This window comes from Lissotriton helveticus, chromosome 1_2 (genome assembly GCF_964261635.1).
Source record: "Lissotriton helveticus chromosome 1_2, aLisHel1.1, whole genome shotgun sequence".
Classification (NCBI taxonomy): Eukaryota; Metazoa; Chordata; class Amphibia; order Caudata; family Salamandridae; genus Lissotriton; species Lissotriton helveticus.
Window position 1 is genome coordinate 177126150 of NC_136058.1, and position 18443 is coordinate 177144592.

Below are 18443 nucleotides of genomic sequence, written 5' to 3' on the forward strand. Positions count from 1 at the left end.
AGAGCTGCTTGGAGTAAGAGCGCGGTAACCAAGAAGTTCCTTGCTCTTGCGGCAATTGTGCTCCCTTTTGATACCCTTCTAATACTTCAAAGCTTGCAGTGCATTGTTAATCTGGTAGTGACCAATTCCTGAATGCAAACTTGGTTAGTCTTTCATGTGTGTTCTCATTCTTTTTCTCTTAGCACTGAAACCTAAATTTGCAGAATCCCAGGATATCTCAGAACTAGCCCACAACTTTATCATGGTTAACTTGGAGGTAAGAGTTGAACCGGGTAGCCAACGAAGTAATTTGCAGTGCGTCCCTTAAACAAATGAACATATTTTTTTTTAATGTGCTCATCAAATACACCATCCCAACCGCTAAATGTGCTCAGCTGAGAGTTGGTAGTACAGGGTGGTGGTCTGATTCTGTATCTAGCTTTTGCTCCCTGGGAGGCACTCCTAGTACTGGTGGAGGGACAGAGAGAGCACCATATTCAGTAGATTAGTCGGATTGCATAGAAAACCTTTTGAGTCCTCGGGACCGGATTTTATTTGTCTGGCACTAGTGTGGGATGTGCCTGCAAGAACTCCTGAACTTGAGAACACCCAGAGAACCAAACATGGGAGGACCTTTCTAAAGAGCGTTTGAAATTAATGTTTAGCTGAATCGCAATAATACCACTATAATATAGCAGCCCTATGGGGATCATGGCGCAAGACATGATTTAGTAATGCTACCCCACATGACTCATCTGTCCAGCTGTGAACACTATTTGGTTGTCCATCGTTACCAGTGCTGCAAGTTCAGAATGTCTCAAAGCCTCACCAAATTTAACCTGGTGGGAAGGAGTTCACTGGGTTGCAATGTGATGTTAGGTGGATTTGTAGAGTGCTGCTTGTCACCCAGGAGGGTATCCAGACGCTGAAGGGTTTTAGAATCTCACTCTGAATTCCACAACCGTGCCAGTTGGAAGGCAACATCACAAGTGGGCCCACTCAGTGCCAGATTGTGAGGGATGATCTTTGCACCCGAATTTCGCATGGGTTTGAGATTGACGCACTTCACATTGCAACAGCAATGTCAATAGCTCAATCCACATAATGTAAAAATGTGCGTTTAAACGTGGTTTTGGTAGGAAGGCAAACAGAAAAGTGGATTACTGTTTGTTGGACCCGGTCCTTTGGGCAGGTTTACCCCGTGACTTTTTGCTTTTTCCTAGCCTGTTTTTGGAACCTGGATTGGTGATTGTAGGCCTCTGCGCACTTTTTCACTGTGGTACAGTGTAAAGTGCGTGTGCTTTCTGTGTATGGATGGTGAGTGACCTGCCCTCCCATAGGAATGAATGGGGAATATGTATGCCCATGGTAGATTCCTGATGCATGGGGAGTGCAGGGGCGAGTTTGATATGTATGAACTCGTGAGAATGAATGCTGCAGAATGGTGTATGTGGCATGGCTGTGTGTAGTCTAGAAGCGCCACTTTTAGAAGTTGGCATAATTGTGTAGTGAGTCTGCTAGCACGTGATTGGCTGATGGGCCTGGCCCAGGCATGCCTGGGCCTGTTGGTAGATGGACTGTCTGGAGGAGGGGGTCTGAGTCAAGCCGTAGATGAAAGGCCCCCCATCTGCTGTTAGGGGGGAGTGGAAAGAGCTCTGGTGGTGCCAGGCTGTGTCTGTCGGCCCACCCTGGATGACTCTCCCTCCCGATGGCCCCCTGTCACCTCTGACCTGAGGCTGACAGGCGAGGGAAACCAGATACTCCCAGAGCTTAGGGCTCGCCTACACAAAGACTTCTAAAGACTTCAAAGCTTTTTCTGTGGATAAGAAGGGGCTCTGCCCCTTCCAAAAGGTTCTTCTTTCTCTGGAGTTGAATCGACCAGGGGTGGGTGCTGCCCAGCTCCTGGATGCCTGGACTCCTGGGGGACCCCTCTGCCCTGCCTGGGCTGAGGAGGGGACTTGGCTTTACCCCTGGGAGGCTCTGGGACCGTGGCAGCATGGAGAGGCTGCCTTTTCCTGTTGAGAGCGCTTTCTCTGGACTTCCTAGCGCTTAGGAGCGCTTTTATGCTCACTTATAGCGCTGGACGCGCTGAGGCTTCTTGCCCGTATTTATTTAATTATTTACGAGTGCCCACCTCGATCTGCCGCGGAGAAAACAACCACGAAGGGGCCGCGACCGGATTGGCCGGGACCCGAGGAGAGCCGTGCTCTGATTGGTCCTTGGACGGGAGCCTGGTCCAGGAGCCGCGCTGTGGTTGGCTGACTCCTGGAAGCTGCGTGACGTGGTGGTGGAGCCGAAGAAGAGGAAGGACGCATGGTGGCCGGGAGAGGGCTGTTCCCGCTTCCCCCTGTCTGGGGAGAAGCTCTGGGTTGTCGTTGCCGGTCTCCCGTGTGGAGAGGGAGACCGGAGATTCCCCCGCCGCCAGTGGAAGCCGCCACATCGAGGCTGGCGGGAGGAGCTGCCGTCTGGAGGAGCAGGCGGGGCTCCGGCGGCAGGAGCAGAGAGCCCCCGCGTGCAGCCGCCGCCTCCGGAGACCGGTGAGTGGGGTGCGGGCGTTTGACCGGCCCTAAGACGCTGGTGTATGCAGGGCGGCCCCCGATGGCAGTGGGCCGCCCCAACGTCGCACAGAGCCTGTAGAGGCTCCCACAACCCGGGGGCAGTATTTGTGCCAGAGTCCCCCGTGAGGGACTCCAACGGAGCGAGGATGCTTTGGGCGGCCCCGCTTGGCAGAGGGCCGCCCCGACGATCGCGGGGCATATTACTTGGAGCCCTGTGAGAGGCTCGTGCCCGCATGTTGTTTGGTGAGCCTGTTGAGGCTCAGGAGGGCGTTTTCTTGACTCGAGTCCCCCGTGAGGGACTCCAACTGCCCTAAGTCGTGTTCAGAGCCTGTTGAGGCTCTTGGGGGCCATGTTAGATAAGTAGGGGCGTCGGGGCATATTGTCGGTGCCCGTCCCCTCCTGCCTGGGAGAAGCTCGTGTCCAGGGAGGCTCCAGGGGGCATGTTGCTTTAGAGCCAGTGTGGCTCCAACGTTTGACCCGTGTTGGCCAGGGCCTGTGTGGCTCCAACGTGCGCAGTGTTTGTTTTAGAGCCTGTGTGGCTCAGGTGGCGCAGATCTGTTCTAGGGGCTACTGAGAGCCCTGCCACAGCTTCTGGTACACAGTTGCCCAGCACTTCGTGGGCAGCTGCCACGTTTAGGCTTTTTGTACTTTGAGACTGGCGCTGCATGGCAGCGCACCCTGACACTGAGACTCAGGGTGTCTGAGCCCCAACAAGGCCAGTTGGCCTAGGGACTGCCACAGGTGGTGGCTTATGTGAGTCTTTGCGCAATTATATGGTTCTTGCACCTCTGAATGTGTTCTCTTGCATCATGTGTTATTCCTGCACCCCTGAATGTTTTTAGACATCATGTGATTCTTGCGCTATTGTATTGCTCTGGCACCTCTGAATGTTTTTATGCATTATGTGTCTTTCTTTTCCTGCGCTGCACCTCTGAATGTTTAGTCATCATGTGTCTTCTTGCGCTGCACCCCTGAATGTATTTTATTGCATCATGTGCCTTATTCTTAACCCCGCTGAATGTGTTTTTATGCATTATGTGTCTTTCTTCTCCTGCGCTGCACCTCTGAATGTTTAGTCATCATGTGTCTTCTTGCGCTGCACCCCTGAATGTATTTTATTGCATCATGTGCCTTATTCTTAACCCCGCTGAATGTGTAGGTTTATGCATTATGTGTTTTTCTTTACTACTCCTCTGAATGTGTTTCATACATCATGGGTAATGTGTTCTTTCTTAGACCCCTAAATGCTGTGTGATACTTAGGTGGTTGTTCTTTTTAGTACAGGTGGTCCTAGTGAGGTCCTGGTCCCCTGCGTGACAGTCTCCTAAGGGTTTAGGGTTGCGTAGGTGGTACTTACCTGTTCCCAGTAGTTACTGGGTGTGATCTATAACTGTTGCTTTGTGTTACAGTGAAGTTTATATACTTTTATTCTAATTTCTGACAAGTATTTCTATATCTGCAAAGTGTTGATTCAGACAGTGGCCCATGTGGCCCGGTCTTGTAAATAATCCCTTGTGAATATTGCCGTGCCAGTTGGCACAATGTACATGTGTGATTTCTATCTGATATGTTTTGACAATACAAAAGTTATTTTAATATAACCTTGTGTGGAGTCTCTTTTGTGGTGTACCTAGTATGTTGTTGCTGTTGTGCGCTGAAGCAAATGCTTTACACATCGCCTCCGAGTTTAGCCTAGACTGCCCGCGCCATGCTACCTAGAGGGCGAGCAGGGGTTATCTTGGCGTGTGACTTCCTTGCCCTGACTGGAATGGTGGTTTCTGCCTGGCTTTGGCATCAGCCTTAGCCTACCAGAAATAGCCGGTTTCCTACACTGTTCTTCAAAGAAATATTCACATTCATAGCACAGAAGGAACCATTCCCAAATCTATCACATTTACTAGAAAGTATGACAATTCAGGCCATTTTAAATAATATAGCCACAAACCTGGAGAAGTGAAGGGAGCTACCATCAAAGTTGCAAATATCTATTCATTGAATAAACCCCCAAAACCTCAATTTCCCACTGTAAATGTTTAATATGTGTGTTCTGTGAAAATATCATGTTTTTTTTTGTTTTTTTTTTGGAAATATGTTTTGATTGCAGGAAACAAATGAAATCACATTATTGGCACCTGGTAAGTGATGTAAAGCAGTGCCGGCGGCACTGGTACGAACTCTATACACGGCCATTCAGCCCACAACCCGGGGGTCGGGCGGCGTGTGCCAGTCTTTTGCAGTGCATATCCCCCCCTTCTGGCAGGGTACATCAGGTAGTAGGGATAAGTCTCCTCTGCTTTGCCAAACAACCCAATTGAAATACCCTCCCTTCCTTAAACAATCTTACCCCCCCCCCAGAGGATTAAATTGTCATTCGCTATGGTACCGAACTCTGATGCTTGATGAAAGCGAATGTCGCTCCCCTTCCTCTATCCCCCTCCCCTCTCGTCATCGGTAGTCTATCTTATGGTCGAATAGTATGTGATAAGAGACGTAGTTCTCCTCATTGGGTTTAATTCACCAATAGCATGTCATCGGGATCTAGGCTGTCCCTCATCCGTACTGTCTGAGTCAGTATGTGTGTTATGGTCGCGCAGGGCCTGCACTAATATCTCCCAGGCTTGCGCCGCCTCTAGAGCCCTCTCATCTCGTCGTCGCCTCGCCTGTTGGTATCTCAACGTGCTCTCACTCCCCGCCCACTTGAGAAGTTCATTGCGCCACTTAGTGCCTGTTGGACCAACTCGCGCCTTCCAGTGTCTGGTGATTTCTCGTTTGGCCAGAAGCAATCCTAAATCGATAAATTTACTAGTAAGTTTAGTTTTAGGGGTATGTGGGAACCAGTGTAGAATCCCTACAGACGCATCTATCTGCAACGATCTTCCGGTCACTTCAGATAGCGTGTCTCCTACAATCAACCAGTAGGAGGTCAGCATAGAACAGGACCACAGCATGTGAAAAAGGTCCGCTCCGGCTGTCCTGCATCTAGGGCAGGCTGCCGACTCCAGGTCGAAATATTTCTGTAATTTCTCCGGGGTCAGATAAGCTCTATGCAATATATAGAAGTGGACCAATTGGAATCGGGCACTGCGCGTGCCCTTCCAGGCCCGCCGCAGTAGCTGGGACCACGTGGGTTCTGGAATTTCCTTCCCTATGTCAGCCTCCCATCGGGCCTTAAGAACCGCTAGGGGGGTCAGCCTCTCATCAATCATTCTGGAATATAAGCATGACACTGCTTTAACCGTCCCCGCGGACATCATGACGTACTGGCATGCTGCCGACAGCTGTGGTTCCTCATGACCAGTTTTCCAGTGTGCCTGGAGTGCCCTTGTGACCGCCGCGTGGAGCAAGAAGTCGCCTCGAGGGACGTCGTAGCGGTCCAGAAGCGCCTGGAAGGGCAGCAACGCTCCGTTCTCGTAGAGGTCACCTATGGTCTGTATACCTACCTCTTCCCAAGCCCCCAGTCGAGACCAGTCGCCGCCATGGGGCAATGCAGTGAGCATTCCCAATGGGATCTCCGGGGCATAGGGTCGCGGCCTTCCCAGTTTGCGATGCACTCTGTTCCAGCACGAGCGTATGGTGCGTTCCTCCTGTGTGAGGTCCCTCAAGTCGAGCCTCTGTTGCAGCGCAATATATGATAAGACATGTCTGGGTATGCCACTGCCCCGTGATTCTTCCGGGCCCCGAAACTCTCGCGTCACCTCCTGGGTATAGGTCTGTAGCTGGGCAGCCAAATAATACGTCTCAAAGTCGGGCGCCGCCTGCCCCCCTTCCGCCTTTGGTCTCAATAAGGTCCTGAGCGCCACTCTGCGGCGGCCCGAGCCCCATAGGAACGCCACTATCATAGAGTCTAGGCCCTGGAAGCTAGATCTAGGGATCCATATCGGGAGTGTCCGGAAGTAGTACAGTAGGCGGGGTAGTGCCACCATCTTCAGTAGTGCTATTCGTCCCGCTACCGAAAGGGGTAGGGTGGACCAAAAGGACATGCTACCCGTGAGCGCTCGGACGCCTCTGGAGATGTTACCCTCAAGTGTGTCAGCAGGGCGATGGTAAACATGTACCCCCAGGTACTTAAAACAAGCCGGCTCCCATCGGATTTCTCTGTGAATGTCCGGACTATCACTGTGGACCGGAAATAGGCAGGTCTTAGCCCAGTTCACCCGGAGTCCCGACACCCTGTGAAAATATCATGTTGTGTGACATCTGTACAAATGTGTTTGACATTTTAAGCTATTAACACTGCATTTCTGGGGGCGGAGCTTGCCGCGAAGCAAGAAGGCCGCGTAGAAGGAGAGCTCCACGAGCCATCCGCGCCACATCAAGCCAATCCTGTACACTAACCGGCAGAGAAATGCTCCATGGTGGCGGCGGTGTGATTTGAGATGCTCTGGGTCTGCTGAAACAACCGCAAGAGCGGCGCCAAGAGGAGAGGCCTGACGCGGAGCTGCAGAGAGACAAGACCAGACTTCCTCCGATCCCTTACTGAAGACCTGCCTGTGACCCGGAGTCTGTGCATTGCGGGCTGAGTCCACTGGGCCAGTGACTGGGAACGGTCTGAGCCCCCGAAAATTGCTAGGAGGGTGCCGAGAAACTGCAGAACAGCCTTGACGGGGCTGCTTGTAGGGCCTGTCCTCTGCGTGCTGCGGCGACGCGGCAGAGTGTGAAGCGAGCGTCCTGACTGTTCAGCCCATTCCTATATCCTGTGTGCGCTACCCTCTTCCCGTGGGCCCGGAACTTGCTGTCGTGAGAGGCCTGGCCGCTGGTTTGTGGAAAGACACGGTCAGACACTTTACGATCCCTTGCACAAGACTTGCCTGCAAACTGAAGTCGGTGCTCTGCGGGCAGAGTCCACGGAGAAGCAGCACCTGGGCCTGTAACGGGGAATGATTAGTATCCCAGAGCGCTCCTGAAGACCATAGTGCCCACACAGTCATCCGCTCCCACCCAATATCATACACATGTTGCCCATATAATGATTACACTGGACACATTGCTTATGGGTAAGAACTGCTGCAGGTTTATTTTCATACAACAAGCGTATGACGTTTGATGGGTTATCTTACGGGCGATCCTCGCTGTCCCGCCTGCCTAATGAGCCAGCCAGCACGGTGAGTCGACGCTCGGACAGTGCAGCCCTTGTAGATCCTTATCTTATACTCCCAACCCCCCTTTCAGGGCGGAGCAGTATGGCACACCCCCGGTCTGTTCAGGCCCCCGGCTGCGCGAAGGACTAATGGGGCGCTGTTGCGGTTTCCCGGAACCTCCTGCTGCTCCAGGTCCTTGGCTCAGGCGCCCTTACTGTGCCAGGCAGAGGTACCCTTACTGTACCAGTCTGCCGCAGAGGTACCCTTACTGTACCCGTCTGCCTCCAGATCGCCCTGTAACTCCGCCACAGCTCTGGAGGAGGCTAATCAATCAATCAATCAAGACATTTGTAGAGCGCACTACTTACCCGGAGGGTCTCAAGGCGCTTGGGGAAGGGGGGGGGGGTGCTGCTACTGCTCGAACAGCCAGGTCTTGAGCTTCTTCCTGAAGGAGAGGTGGTCTTGGGTCAGGCGCAGGTCGGTCGGGAGGGAGTTCCAGGTCTTGGCGGCCAGGTAGGAGAAGGACCTTCCTCCTGTTGTCGCTCTTCGGATGCGGGGAACGGCGGCGAGGGCGTGACTGGCTGATCGGAGGTGGCGTTTGGGAGCGTAGAAGTTGATGCGGTTGTTGAGGTAGCTCGGGCCCTGATCGTGAAGGGCTTTGTGTGCGTGGGTGAGGAGACGGAAGGTGATTCTTTTGTTGACGGGGAGCCAATGGAGGTCTCTCAGATGTCCGGAGATGTGGCTGTGTCGTGGGATGTCGAGGATGAGTCTGGCTGAGGTGTTCTGGATCCGCTGGAGTCTCTTCTGGAGCTTGGCGGTGGTTCCGGCGTAGAGGGCGTTGCCGTAGTCCAGACGGCTGGTGACGAGGGCCTGGGTGACCGTCTTCCTGGTCTCGGTGGGGATCCACCGGAAGATCTTCCGTAGCATGCGCAGGATGTTGAAGCACGACGAGGAGACGGCGTTGACTTGTCTGGTCATGGAGAGGGAGGAGTCCAGGATGAAGCCCAGGTTGCGTGCGTGGTCTGTCGGTTTGGGTGCGGTGCCCAGGGCGGGGGGCCACCAGGAGTCGTCCCAGGCGGAGGGCGAGGAGCCCAGGATGAGGACTTCCGTCTTGTCTGAGTTCAGTTTCAGGCGGCTGGTCGTCATCCACTCGGCTACGTCTTTCATCCCTTCGTGAAGGTTGGCTCTGGCGGCGGCGGGGTCGTTGGTCAGGGAGAGGATCAGCCGGGTGTCGTCCGCGTAGGAGATGATGTTGAGGTTGTGCTGGCGTGCGATGGCCGCGAGGGGGCTCATGTAGACGTTGAAGAGGGTGGGGCTCAGCGAGGATCCTTGAGGGACGCCGCAGATGACTTCGGTGGCCTCTGACTTGTACGGTGGTAGGCGGACTCTCTGTGTTCTTCCGTCGAGGAAGGAGATGATCCATTCCAGTGCTTTCTCCTGGATTCCGACGTTGCTGAGGCGCTGCACTAGGGTGCGGTGGCAGACAGTGTCGAAAGCCGCGGAGAGGTCTAGGAGGATGAGGGCCGCTGTTTCTCCGTTGTCCATCAGGGCTCGGATGTCATCGGTGGCAGCGATGAGGGCGGTCTCGGTGCTGTGGTTGGCTCGGAAGCCAGACTGGGAGGGGTCGAGGGATCCATTCGTCTCGAGGAAGGCGGCCAGCTGTTTGTTGACGGTCTTCTCGATGACTTTGGCTGGAAACGGGAGGAGCGAGATGGGGCGGTAATTCTTGAGTTCGGTGGGGTCCGCTGTAGGTTTCTTGAGTAGGGCGCTGAGTTCGGCGTGCTTCCAGCTCTCCGGGAAGGTGGCGGTGTCGAAGGAGGTGTTGATGATGTCCCGCAGGTGGGGTGCGATGACGGCGTCGGCCTTGTTGAAGACGTGGTGAGGGCATGGGTCAGTTGGAGATCCGGAGTGGATAGAGTTCATCATGCGGACGGTGTCATCGGTGCTGATCGGAGTCCAGGCGCGGAGGGTGGTGGTGGGGGGCGGTGGTTCGGTCGTGGCGTGCGTCGGTTGGGTGCTGAAGCTGTTGTGTATGTCTGCGATCTTGTTGTGGAAGTAGGAGGCGAGGGAGTTGCAGAGGTCTTGCGATGGGGTGATGTTGTTGTTTCCGGCGTTGGGGTTGGAGAGCTCTTTCACGATGTTGAAGAGTTCCTTGCTGTTGTGTGCGTTGTTGTCCAGCCGGTCCTTGAATGCAGTTTTCTTGGTGGCGTGGATCAGTTGGTGGTGCTTCCGGGTGGCAAGCTTGAGGGTGGTCATGTTGTCCGGTGTTGGTTCTCTTCTCCAGGCTTTCTCGAGGGCTCGGCAGTTCTTCTTGGAGCTCTTGAGTTCGTCGGTGAACCATGGGGCCTTCTTGCTGCCGGGTCTGCTGGGCGGGGTCCTCAGTGGGGCGAGTTCGTCCGCGCAGTTGCTGATCCACTTCGTGAGGTTGTCGGCGGCCTGGCTGGGGTTCGCTGAGCTGGAGGGAGGGTGCTGGCTCAGGGACGCGGCGAGCTGGTCGGCTGTGATCTTGTTCCAGCTTCTTCGAGCAACCTGTTGCAGGTGGTGGTGGATCGTCGTTCTTTTGAAGGTGAAGTGGACGCAGCTGTGGTCCGTCCAGTGGAGTCCGGTGGCGTGGCTGAAGGCGATGTCTTTGCTGGATGAGAAGACAGCGTCGAGTGTGTGTCCGGCGAGGTGGGTGGGGGTGGACACCAGCTGCTTGAGGCCGAGGTTGGCTAGGTTGTCGAGCAGGGTGATGGTGTTGCGGTCGTTGTTGTTCTCCAGGTGGAAGTTGATGTCCCCCAGGAGGATGTAGTCAGCGGAGGGGAGGGCCTGCGGGCTGATGAAGTCGGCGATGTCCTCGCTGAATTGTGTGCGTGGTCCCGGGGGTCGGTAGATCAGGGTGCCTCTGAGGGTGGTCTTCGGGTCGGTGTGGATCTGGAAGTGCAGGTGTTCGGCGGTTGTCAGGGTGTCGTCGGTGTTGGTCGTGATGCGGATGGTGTCCCTGTGGATGATGGCGATGCCTCCTCCTGTGTTGTTGATGCGATCCCTTCGGATGATCTTGTAGCCCTCTGGGATGGCGATGGCGATGTCGGGCGCTGAGGAGTCGTTCATCCAGGTTTCCGTGAGGAAGGCGACGTCAGGAGCTGTGGTGTCGAGGAGGTTCCAGAGTTCGATGGCGTGTCTGTGGACGGAACGGGTGTTGAGGAGGATGCACTTCAGGTGGTTGCTGCTGCGGTTCGGCTTGGCGGGTGTTGGTGCGGGGCAGGTCCGGATGCAGGTGAACTTGCAGGCGTGGCAGCTGAAGGGTCCGTGGGTCCGTTTCGGGGTGGCTCGGTAGCAGCCTGGGATTCGGCCGGTGTTGAGTGCGTTGATGGTGGCGGCGTCGTAGGTCCGGCGGGAGGGCTGGGGTCTGCGAGGGCCAGGGTTCCTGGCACTGGGCGCGGACGGGCGCAGACGGGCTTACCTTTGGCGCGCCTTCGGAGCACAATCGGCGCGCCCGCTGCGCGTGCACGCTGCGCGTTGGCCACTCTGCCATAAGAGGAGAGTGGGGGGGCGGAGCGAGGGAGGGGCAGCTGGGAGGCGGGAGCGGGGCGGCGAATGGGAAGGCTCCTGGTGGAGGGGGGCGGGGCCGCAGGGGATCAGCGGCGGGGAGCGGGGATGTGGCGGGGGCACAGCGGGAGTAAAAACGGCGGGAAAAGCGGCGGACTGGGCAAGAGACTGGCAGGAAGAAAAAAGCTGGGCAAAGCGGGGGAAAGCAGTCCCAACACAGGGGGGACAGACCAGAGTGCAGAGGCAGAGGCAGGAAAAGAAAAGGTCACGCAGGCAGCAGAGGCGGCGCTGCGCTTCAGAAGCAGAGACCACGCCTCGTGGTCAGGGGCACAGCTGCGAGCAGCGGCGGGAACGGGCAGCAGGGCACACCCACGGGGAGTGTGCGCAGTGCGTGGAGGAGTGACCGGCCCAGAGACAGAGACTACCGTCGATGAGAGCCCCCCACCTCTGAGCTCCCTACTTCCATCTCGCAGCTTCCCGTGCATCCGTATATCGAGGAGAGACATATCCGTCCCGACTTAGGACGAGTGCACGCCATCCTTTGATAATAGCCTTCCACTCTGCCTGCAATAGTGCCTCTGCAATAGAGCCTGCTTGGTGACCCCCAGCCTTCCCCTTCTGTGACCTCTGCGTGGCCACGTAGAGCCCTTTTGCATGAATGCTCTACCGCAGCTATGGACCTGGCACCCTGCCGTTCCCTCCGTGGAACAATCTATGACCACACAAGCTCGCATGGCCTCAATTATTGCTGATAGCCCGCTATATCAATTTGCATGGCCTGTAGAAGTGCCCTTCTCCCCATGGTTACTAAGTCCTTGCCCCCTGCATGGGTAACCAGGACATGGGAGGGGGTGTCCTAATGAGAGCTGTTGTTCGCCTGCTCTTCCATCCCGTCCCGGGGTAGCCCACATACAACTGCATCCGTGTGAAACCCTGGGTCCAGTCCCCGTGCGTTGCCCGCTATGCCAACCTGGCAGCGTGTGAGTGTTCCCGCAGCACACCTGACAACCTGATGGGTAAAAGGCCACCTTGTCACACTTGTGTAATTGTTCGCGAACACTGCGCACCTTAGTTATTGCTCCATTACTAACACTCAACAACATTGCCGCTCGTTGTACCCAAGGAAGACCACGTTGCTTACCGCGGTGCCGCCCTACCCAGGAAAGTGAAGTCCTGCCTCCCCAGTGTATGGTCAATTTGGTGGGGAGGGGGAACACTCCCCACCAAAGGCCACCTTGTCACACTTGTGTAATTGTTCGCGAACACTGCGCACCTTAGTTATTGCTCCATTACTAACACTCAACAACATTGCCGCTCGTTGTACCCAAGGAGGACCACGTTGCTTACCGCGGTGCCGCCCTACCCAGGAAAGTAAAGTCCTGCCTCCCCAGTGTATGGTCAATTTGGTGGGGAGGGGGAACACTACCCCCCTCCCCCCAAAGATTGTTGAAGTTGCTATCGCAAGCTGTTCCAGCGCATGCTGCGGCTCCCAACCAAACTAGCTCAGTGGTGGGCGGCAGCTTCCCTTAAGCTGGGTTCGCGCGTGCCTCCCTTTCTAGCACAGACCTAGCTGCTGGCATCCTAACGGGCACTGCACTCCATCTTATACAGCTAGCCACTCTCACCTCTTCACATGACCGTTGGTCCTGGAAACTTTGAAGTGCTAGGTTGCTGAACCCCCTATTGCGCTACCTTTGTCATGACAAGGTGCATTTGGCTGGTGGGACACTCGGAAATTTAAGCCGCACAACTAGCCTCCGCCTTATTCTTGTCCTAGGCTGGCGGTCCCACGCCACCTTATAGCGGTCCATAGCTGCTGAGTCACCTTGTTCCTGACCGAGCCCTGGGGTGCGATGCCCTGCGCCACACCACACCACTGTTAGTGTATACCAAGAAGGAGTGGGTGATGAGTCATACACATCCTTCCTCTCCTTGCCGCCTAGCAGCATTCACAGATGGCGGTGTCTTGTTGTACCCACTACCCACCCCTCTAGACAGGTCATGGTTGGCCATGCTGAAGATGTGTGGTTACCTCTCATCCATGTAGGTGGAACATATAGCATGTGCCCCAAAAGCCCAATATGTGTGATGTTGTGCAGGTGTAGCAGAATCCTCACACAAGTAGCAGCGGATATAACACCAGTACCATCATAATTTGTTCTAGGTATTCAATCACTGGCATAACTTTTATCACGATTCATGAGTGTAATCGGTCCGCCCCGACCCAGGGACAGTGAACTGGTTTGTCAACATTACCTTCACATTACCGAATTTAACGTGGGTCTTTATTATCTGGAGGAAGACGTTTCAAATAGAATTCTAATCTCCCTGCCTCTGTAGGTGTTTTCCGAGTGTATTCCAGTGGTTCGATAGTCTGCCCCTCGTTGCAGTGATATCCCTCACCCTGAGGTTGGTACTCTGAGTGGCATGCACCCGTCACTATTCTCTGGTACTAGACTGTTTGCTACCTCTTACATTGTGTTTGTTTCGCCACTTGCACGAATGGCCCCATAGCGTACGTAACGTTTGTTCTTATGTTTGGCAGTCTGATATGTATCGCAGTACTATTCCCCACTTGTACCTCTTGTGGTTAGTGTCCGCCATGTATTGCAGTATTATCCTTCTACCTGTGTTTGGCGCTTTTGTGTAACCTGCAACCTCTCTTGTCACAAACTGTTTGCTACCTCTCCCATAGTCCTTGCTACTGGTACTTGCACAGGTGCCACCATTGCCTATGTAACGTATGTCCGTGTGTTTGACTGCCTGCCGTGTATTGCAGTATTGTACCTCTACTTGTACTTTGTACCCTTTTGTAACTTGCACCCTGAGTTACGAGAACTATTTTGCCCACAATACCTTCTCATAAGGAGTTTGGTGGGGCACCTACTTGCATACCGCCAGCACCTGCTGCAGGTGTGTGGTGTCTTGAAACTAAGTCAGATATGCACATGCTGAGTTTGCTAATGACCATTGCACTTAGGGGTGTGTGATTTGGAGTCACTTCTTAACTCGTCTCCTTACTATCCCTCTCATCAACACCTCCTCCTCTCAGGAAGACCTTTTTAACATAGAATATCCTATTCTCCTTGACTACAGAAGCGTCTTCCCAGTGTGTTACTTGTAGTTGGAGAGTCTGCCAATTGTAGCAGTATTGTCCTACTTGTGTATGGTACGCTATTGTAACAAGCACACGTCACTTCTTCTTGCAACACGCTGTATGCTACCCCTTACAATGTCTTTGCTTCCCGTACGTGCCCCAGTGCCACCATTGCCTTAATTACGTTTGTTCTTGTGTTTGAGTGTTTGCCCTGCATTGCACTAATATCCCTCTACTTGTACATTGTACTCATTTGAAACTTACCTGCCTGCCACTTTTCCCACCCACACTGCACCGTTCGCTACCTCTTGAACTGTTTGCTCACGTATGTCACTTTGCTACATGTAGCTTAGCGTCTGCTTGCGTAATGTGTTAATCGTCGTGCTCTCCTGGTCAGTTCTGTTCCCTCTGTGAAGCGCTCTGACACCTTCGGGTACAATCCGCGCTAATCCGGGCAAAAAGAAGGGTGAGTACATGATTAGAACTGCAACGGGCAGGTCTCTGTAATACGGTAAACACCAATCAGCGCCAAGATTGTGGGCCACGTTAAATTTATTTATGACAGGCTTGCGAGGCGGATAATCCGTGCAGCGACTGGAGAAGGGCGGCCTGCACATCCCCACACCACGGGGGTGAAATACATTAGCAAACAGGACAGAAGCGGGAGCAGAGGTAGGGGCGGCCGGAGTTTAAGTAACTGGCCCGCCCCCACTGGTAAGCCCTCCCCTGACCGCGCGTCATGGAGACCCCGGGGAGGGGCAGACGAGGCTCGCCGCGCCGCCTTCGAAACCCTGGACAGGGGGGGGGGCTAAGACTAGTGGCCACTAATGTGGCTGCCCTGCCAATGTCCCCCTGCATGGGGCGCGTGCAGCGGCATTCAGAGGCGGAAGCGGAGAGGCTGTAAATCAGTCGCGACTGGGCTGCTTACGGGACTGGGCCTTCACATGCTGCAGCGGAGTGCGGATCGAGTGCTTTGACCACCCGGCCCCCTCATGGATACTGGACGCTGCCCTCCTCACACGAGCCAGTAACCTTCTACCTAAAGGCCGCGACCACGTGTGAATAGAGACCACTCCGGGTTGACTGCGGGTGGGCCCCTGGGACTGGGCACTAGCGCTCAAGGGTGCGCCGATTGGAAAGCTCCTGGACTGCGGCCTACCATATTGCATTGGGGCTGATGCGAATATATACTGCCTAGCTGCTGGTCCTTCCACCGGACGTGTGGTGCTGGTGAGTGGGGAAGGGCGCGCAGCTGCCCCGGTGGTCCTGAGCGGATTACGGACTGTGGCCTAATTGATAAGCAGTACGGGGTGTGGGGTCCCCTACTGCAGTGCACTGCGTGCTTGCGTCCCATGAGAGCCCCACACATTGGTTGTTGCCAGCAGATCAGCACCATACTGCTCCCAATCGGAACACCGCCCATGAGGAGAGGGGGGGCCTTAGAGACAGAAGCCCTGCCTGTGCATTCACATGATAACACAACAAAGCCATTGCACACCAAACTGCTCGCTGTTTTTTGCAGGCCCGGGCATCTGCAGAGGAGGCATAGCCTACATCGCCTACTCGACACATGAGAGGAGCACATCACCCCTGACCAATTCGCTAGCTGATGGAACATAATTGGGATTTTACCGCGGCACATCGACTACTTCCCCTGCGAATAGGACCTTGCATAGCCTCAATATGGAAAAAATAGCTGGAACCATGATAAGGGTAGACAAAACACAAACCAAACTACCCTTTGACTCTAAAGCCACCAGACCTAAAGAAACGGATCGGGTGAGGTCTGCGGACACCAGAACGAATGTATCAGAAGAGGAGGCTGGAGATGTGAAACAAATGTTCGCCACTATCCAAAAAAGCCTGATGACAATGGACGGGAAAATAGACTTACTAGTCTATTGTATGGACTGGATGACCGAGAGGCTCGACAAACAGGCGGAGCGCACAGACATGGCGGAGAGACGCATAACGGAGGTTGAAGAGGCCCAAACTGAAACGTACCAACTACAGAGGCAAATGGCCAAAACTATCACTGACTTATAAGATAAGACCGAGGATTTGGAGACCCGCTCACGCCACAGGAATTTACGCATAACGCGCCTTCCGGAGACTACCCTGATGGGAAATGTAAATGTAATATACTTGTAAAGCGCACAGCTGCCCCAGCAACGGGGCGTCCCGGCGCTGTATAACTCTGGGGAACCCGTCCTGGCTTTCCCTGTGGGATGGTCCCTTGCTGGGAGTCCCCAAGGTGGAGCCAGGCATCCCCGGAATTGGTGGGGCCGTTGTGGAGATTAGGCAAGCTAATGCCCAGAGTTGCCGAGTGGAACCCCTGATTAGAGTAAGCACCGAAGCGAGAATTATCGAGTCCGCTGACCAGGGTCCATGACCCTGCCGCGTCGGGAATTGAACCCTGGTCCCAGGCTGACTTCTGCTCTCAGGCCTGCCGCCTCTAACCAGTGAGCCACACTACTCCATGTAGAACCATTCATCGAAAAACTCCTGATATCTCTGTTAGGTCGTGAAAGATTCTTGGACATATTTGTGGTTAAAAGAGCCCACCGCTCGCTGGGGTCCGAGAACTGCACCGGGTTCTCCACCACATCCGGTGATAGCTAAACTCCTGAATTACCGGGACTGTGACTCAGCGCTAAGACGCACCAGAGACCTGGGAGAACATAGATACGAGGTATCTGGCATCTCCCTCTATCCAGATTTCTCAGCGCGAGTACAAGAGGCACGCCGCCAATTCAACCCCCTCAAAAGACAACTCCGGGATCGCATCATAATGTACGCCGTGCTCTATCCTGCCAAGTTGAGGGTCAACATGAATGGAACTGCACGCATATTCATAGATCCGAAGTAGTTGCAAAAAGCAATAAAGGACTTACTCAAAAAGGCGAGAACTGAATCGAAGCAGGATGAAGCGGCGGAGGCGGAAGCAAGAGGGAGTTCCCTTGCGGACAATGACCTGAACACTGGCTGCTAGTTCCTATCCCTCTATACCAAACTCCTCTTAGTGTTGAGATATTCTTGCTGTGCCGGAGACTCGATGCAAGGGGCGCTGCAGCGCTCTATAACTCCCGATATTGGAGCGCAGCTAAATGGAGAGCAGAAGTCTGACACCGCAAGTAAAATGGGACAATTTGTAATGTATGATAACTGTGACGGATATTGAGATGGGGAGGAGGACGCTCCGCGTAGGATACTTAGGGAAGTATTTGTGGGTGACTCTTAAGCAATACGTATAGGCATACTGTTTCACTCCACGTTTTTACAAGGTAGAGGACATAGATGAAAACAAAAGTTATCTTCATTTATATGTGGAATGTTGCGGATGGCTCCATTGCGGCGACTAGGCAACATCCGCCCCTGTGTGTATGTATATTTTTGTTTCGATTTTGCTCTTTATCACTATTTCTGTTCCTCACATAAGTACCTCTATGACGAAAGGGTGCGTTCTCGTGCCACAAAGGATACACCATGACCCTGTCACTCAGTAGACTGGATTAGCTATGTAAATTGGGGAGTCAATGCTTGCAGAATTCTATAACAAAACTGTAGTTAATGGACACTAAACTGAGGTTCCTGACTTGGAATGTTAGATGCCTCCAAGACCAACGTAAGACTAGGAAGGTTATGTCCTACCTCAAACGACACAACGTAGATGTGGCCCTCTAGGAGACGCATCTCCCAGTGGCAGATCTCCCGCAACACGTAAACAGGATTTGGGTAACATTCCACGCAGCAGGATTCACCTCACATGCCAGAGGCGTAATGAAAATGGGTAAACCCCGCATCCAGACTTGTGCTCGAATAATTACATACAGATGCGAATTGTTGATATGTGGCGTCCAGTTGTAGAGGGGTAGGCGCAGATTATTTATTGAGAAACGTGTATGGCCCCAACCATGATTGCCCACAATTTTACTTAGATCTCCTGAATATAGCTAGACATTTTCCTGGCACACCACAGATTTGGGGGCGGGGGAGGTGACTTGAACCTCACACTTCACCCAGACTGAGATCACTCGGGAGGCCCATCAAGACGCCGCTCACAGGCTGCAGAGGCCATTCTGCATGCTCTCACGGCATTAAACATGTTCGATGGCTGGCGTTCAGGGTCACCCCTAGTTGGCGGCTTCACGCATTACTCTGCACCCCATAATCTACACACCAGAATAGATTACTGGTTCCTAT

General features: G+C 54.0%; 1 protein-coding gene across 1 annotated transcript in view; it reads left to right on the forward strand.

Moving 5' to 3' along the window:
• The window catches only part of TXNDC12 (thioredoxin domain containing 12), a 115549-nt gene that overhangs the window by 76979 nt on the left and 20127 nt on the right, over window positions 1-18443 (forward strand). Inside the window, exon 4 of the mRNA XM_078670689.1 lies at window positions 183-256. Within this exon, the coding sequence (XP_078526815.1) occupies window positions 183-256 (74 nt within the window). The remainder of the gene's footprint in view (window positions 1-182; window positions 257-18443) is intronic.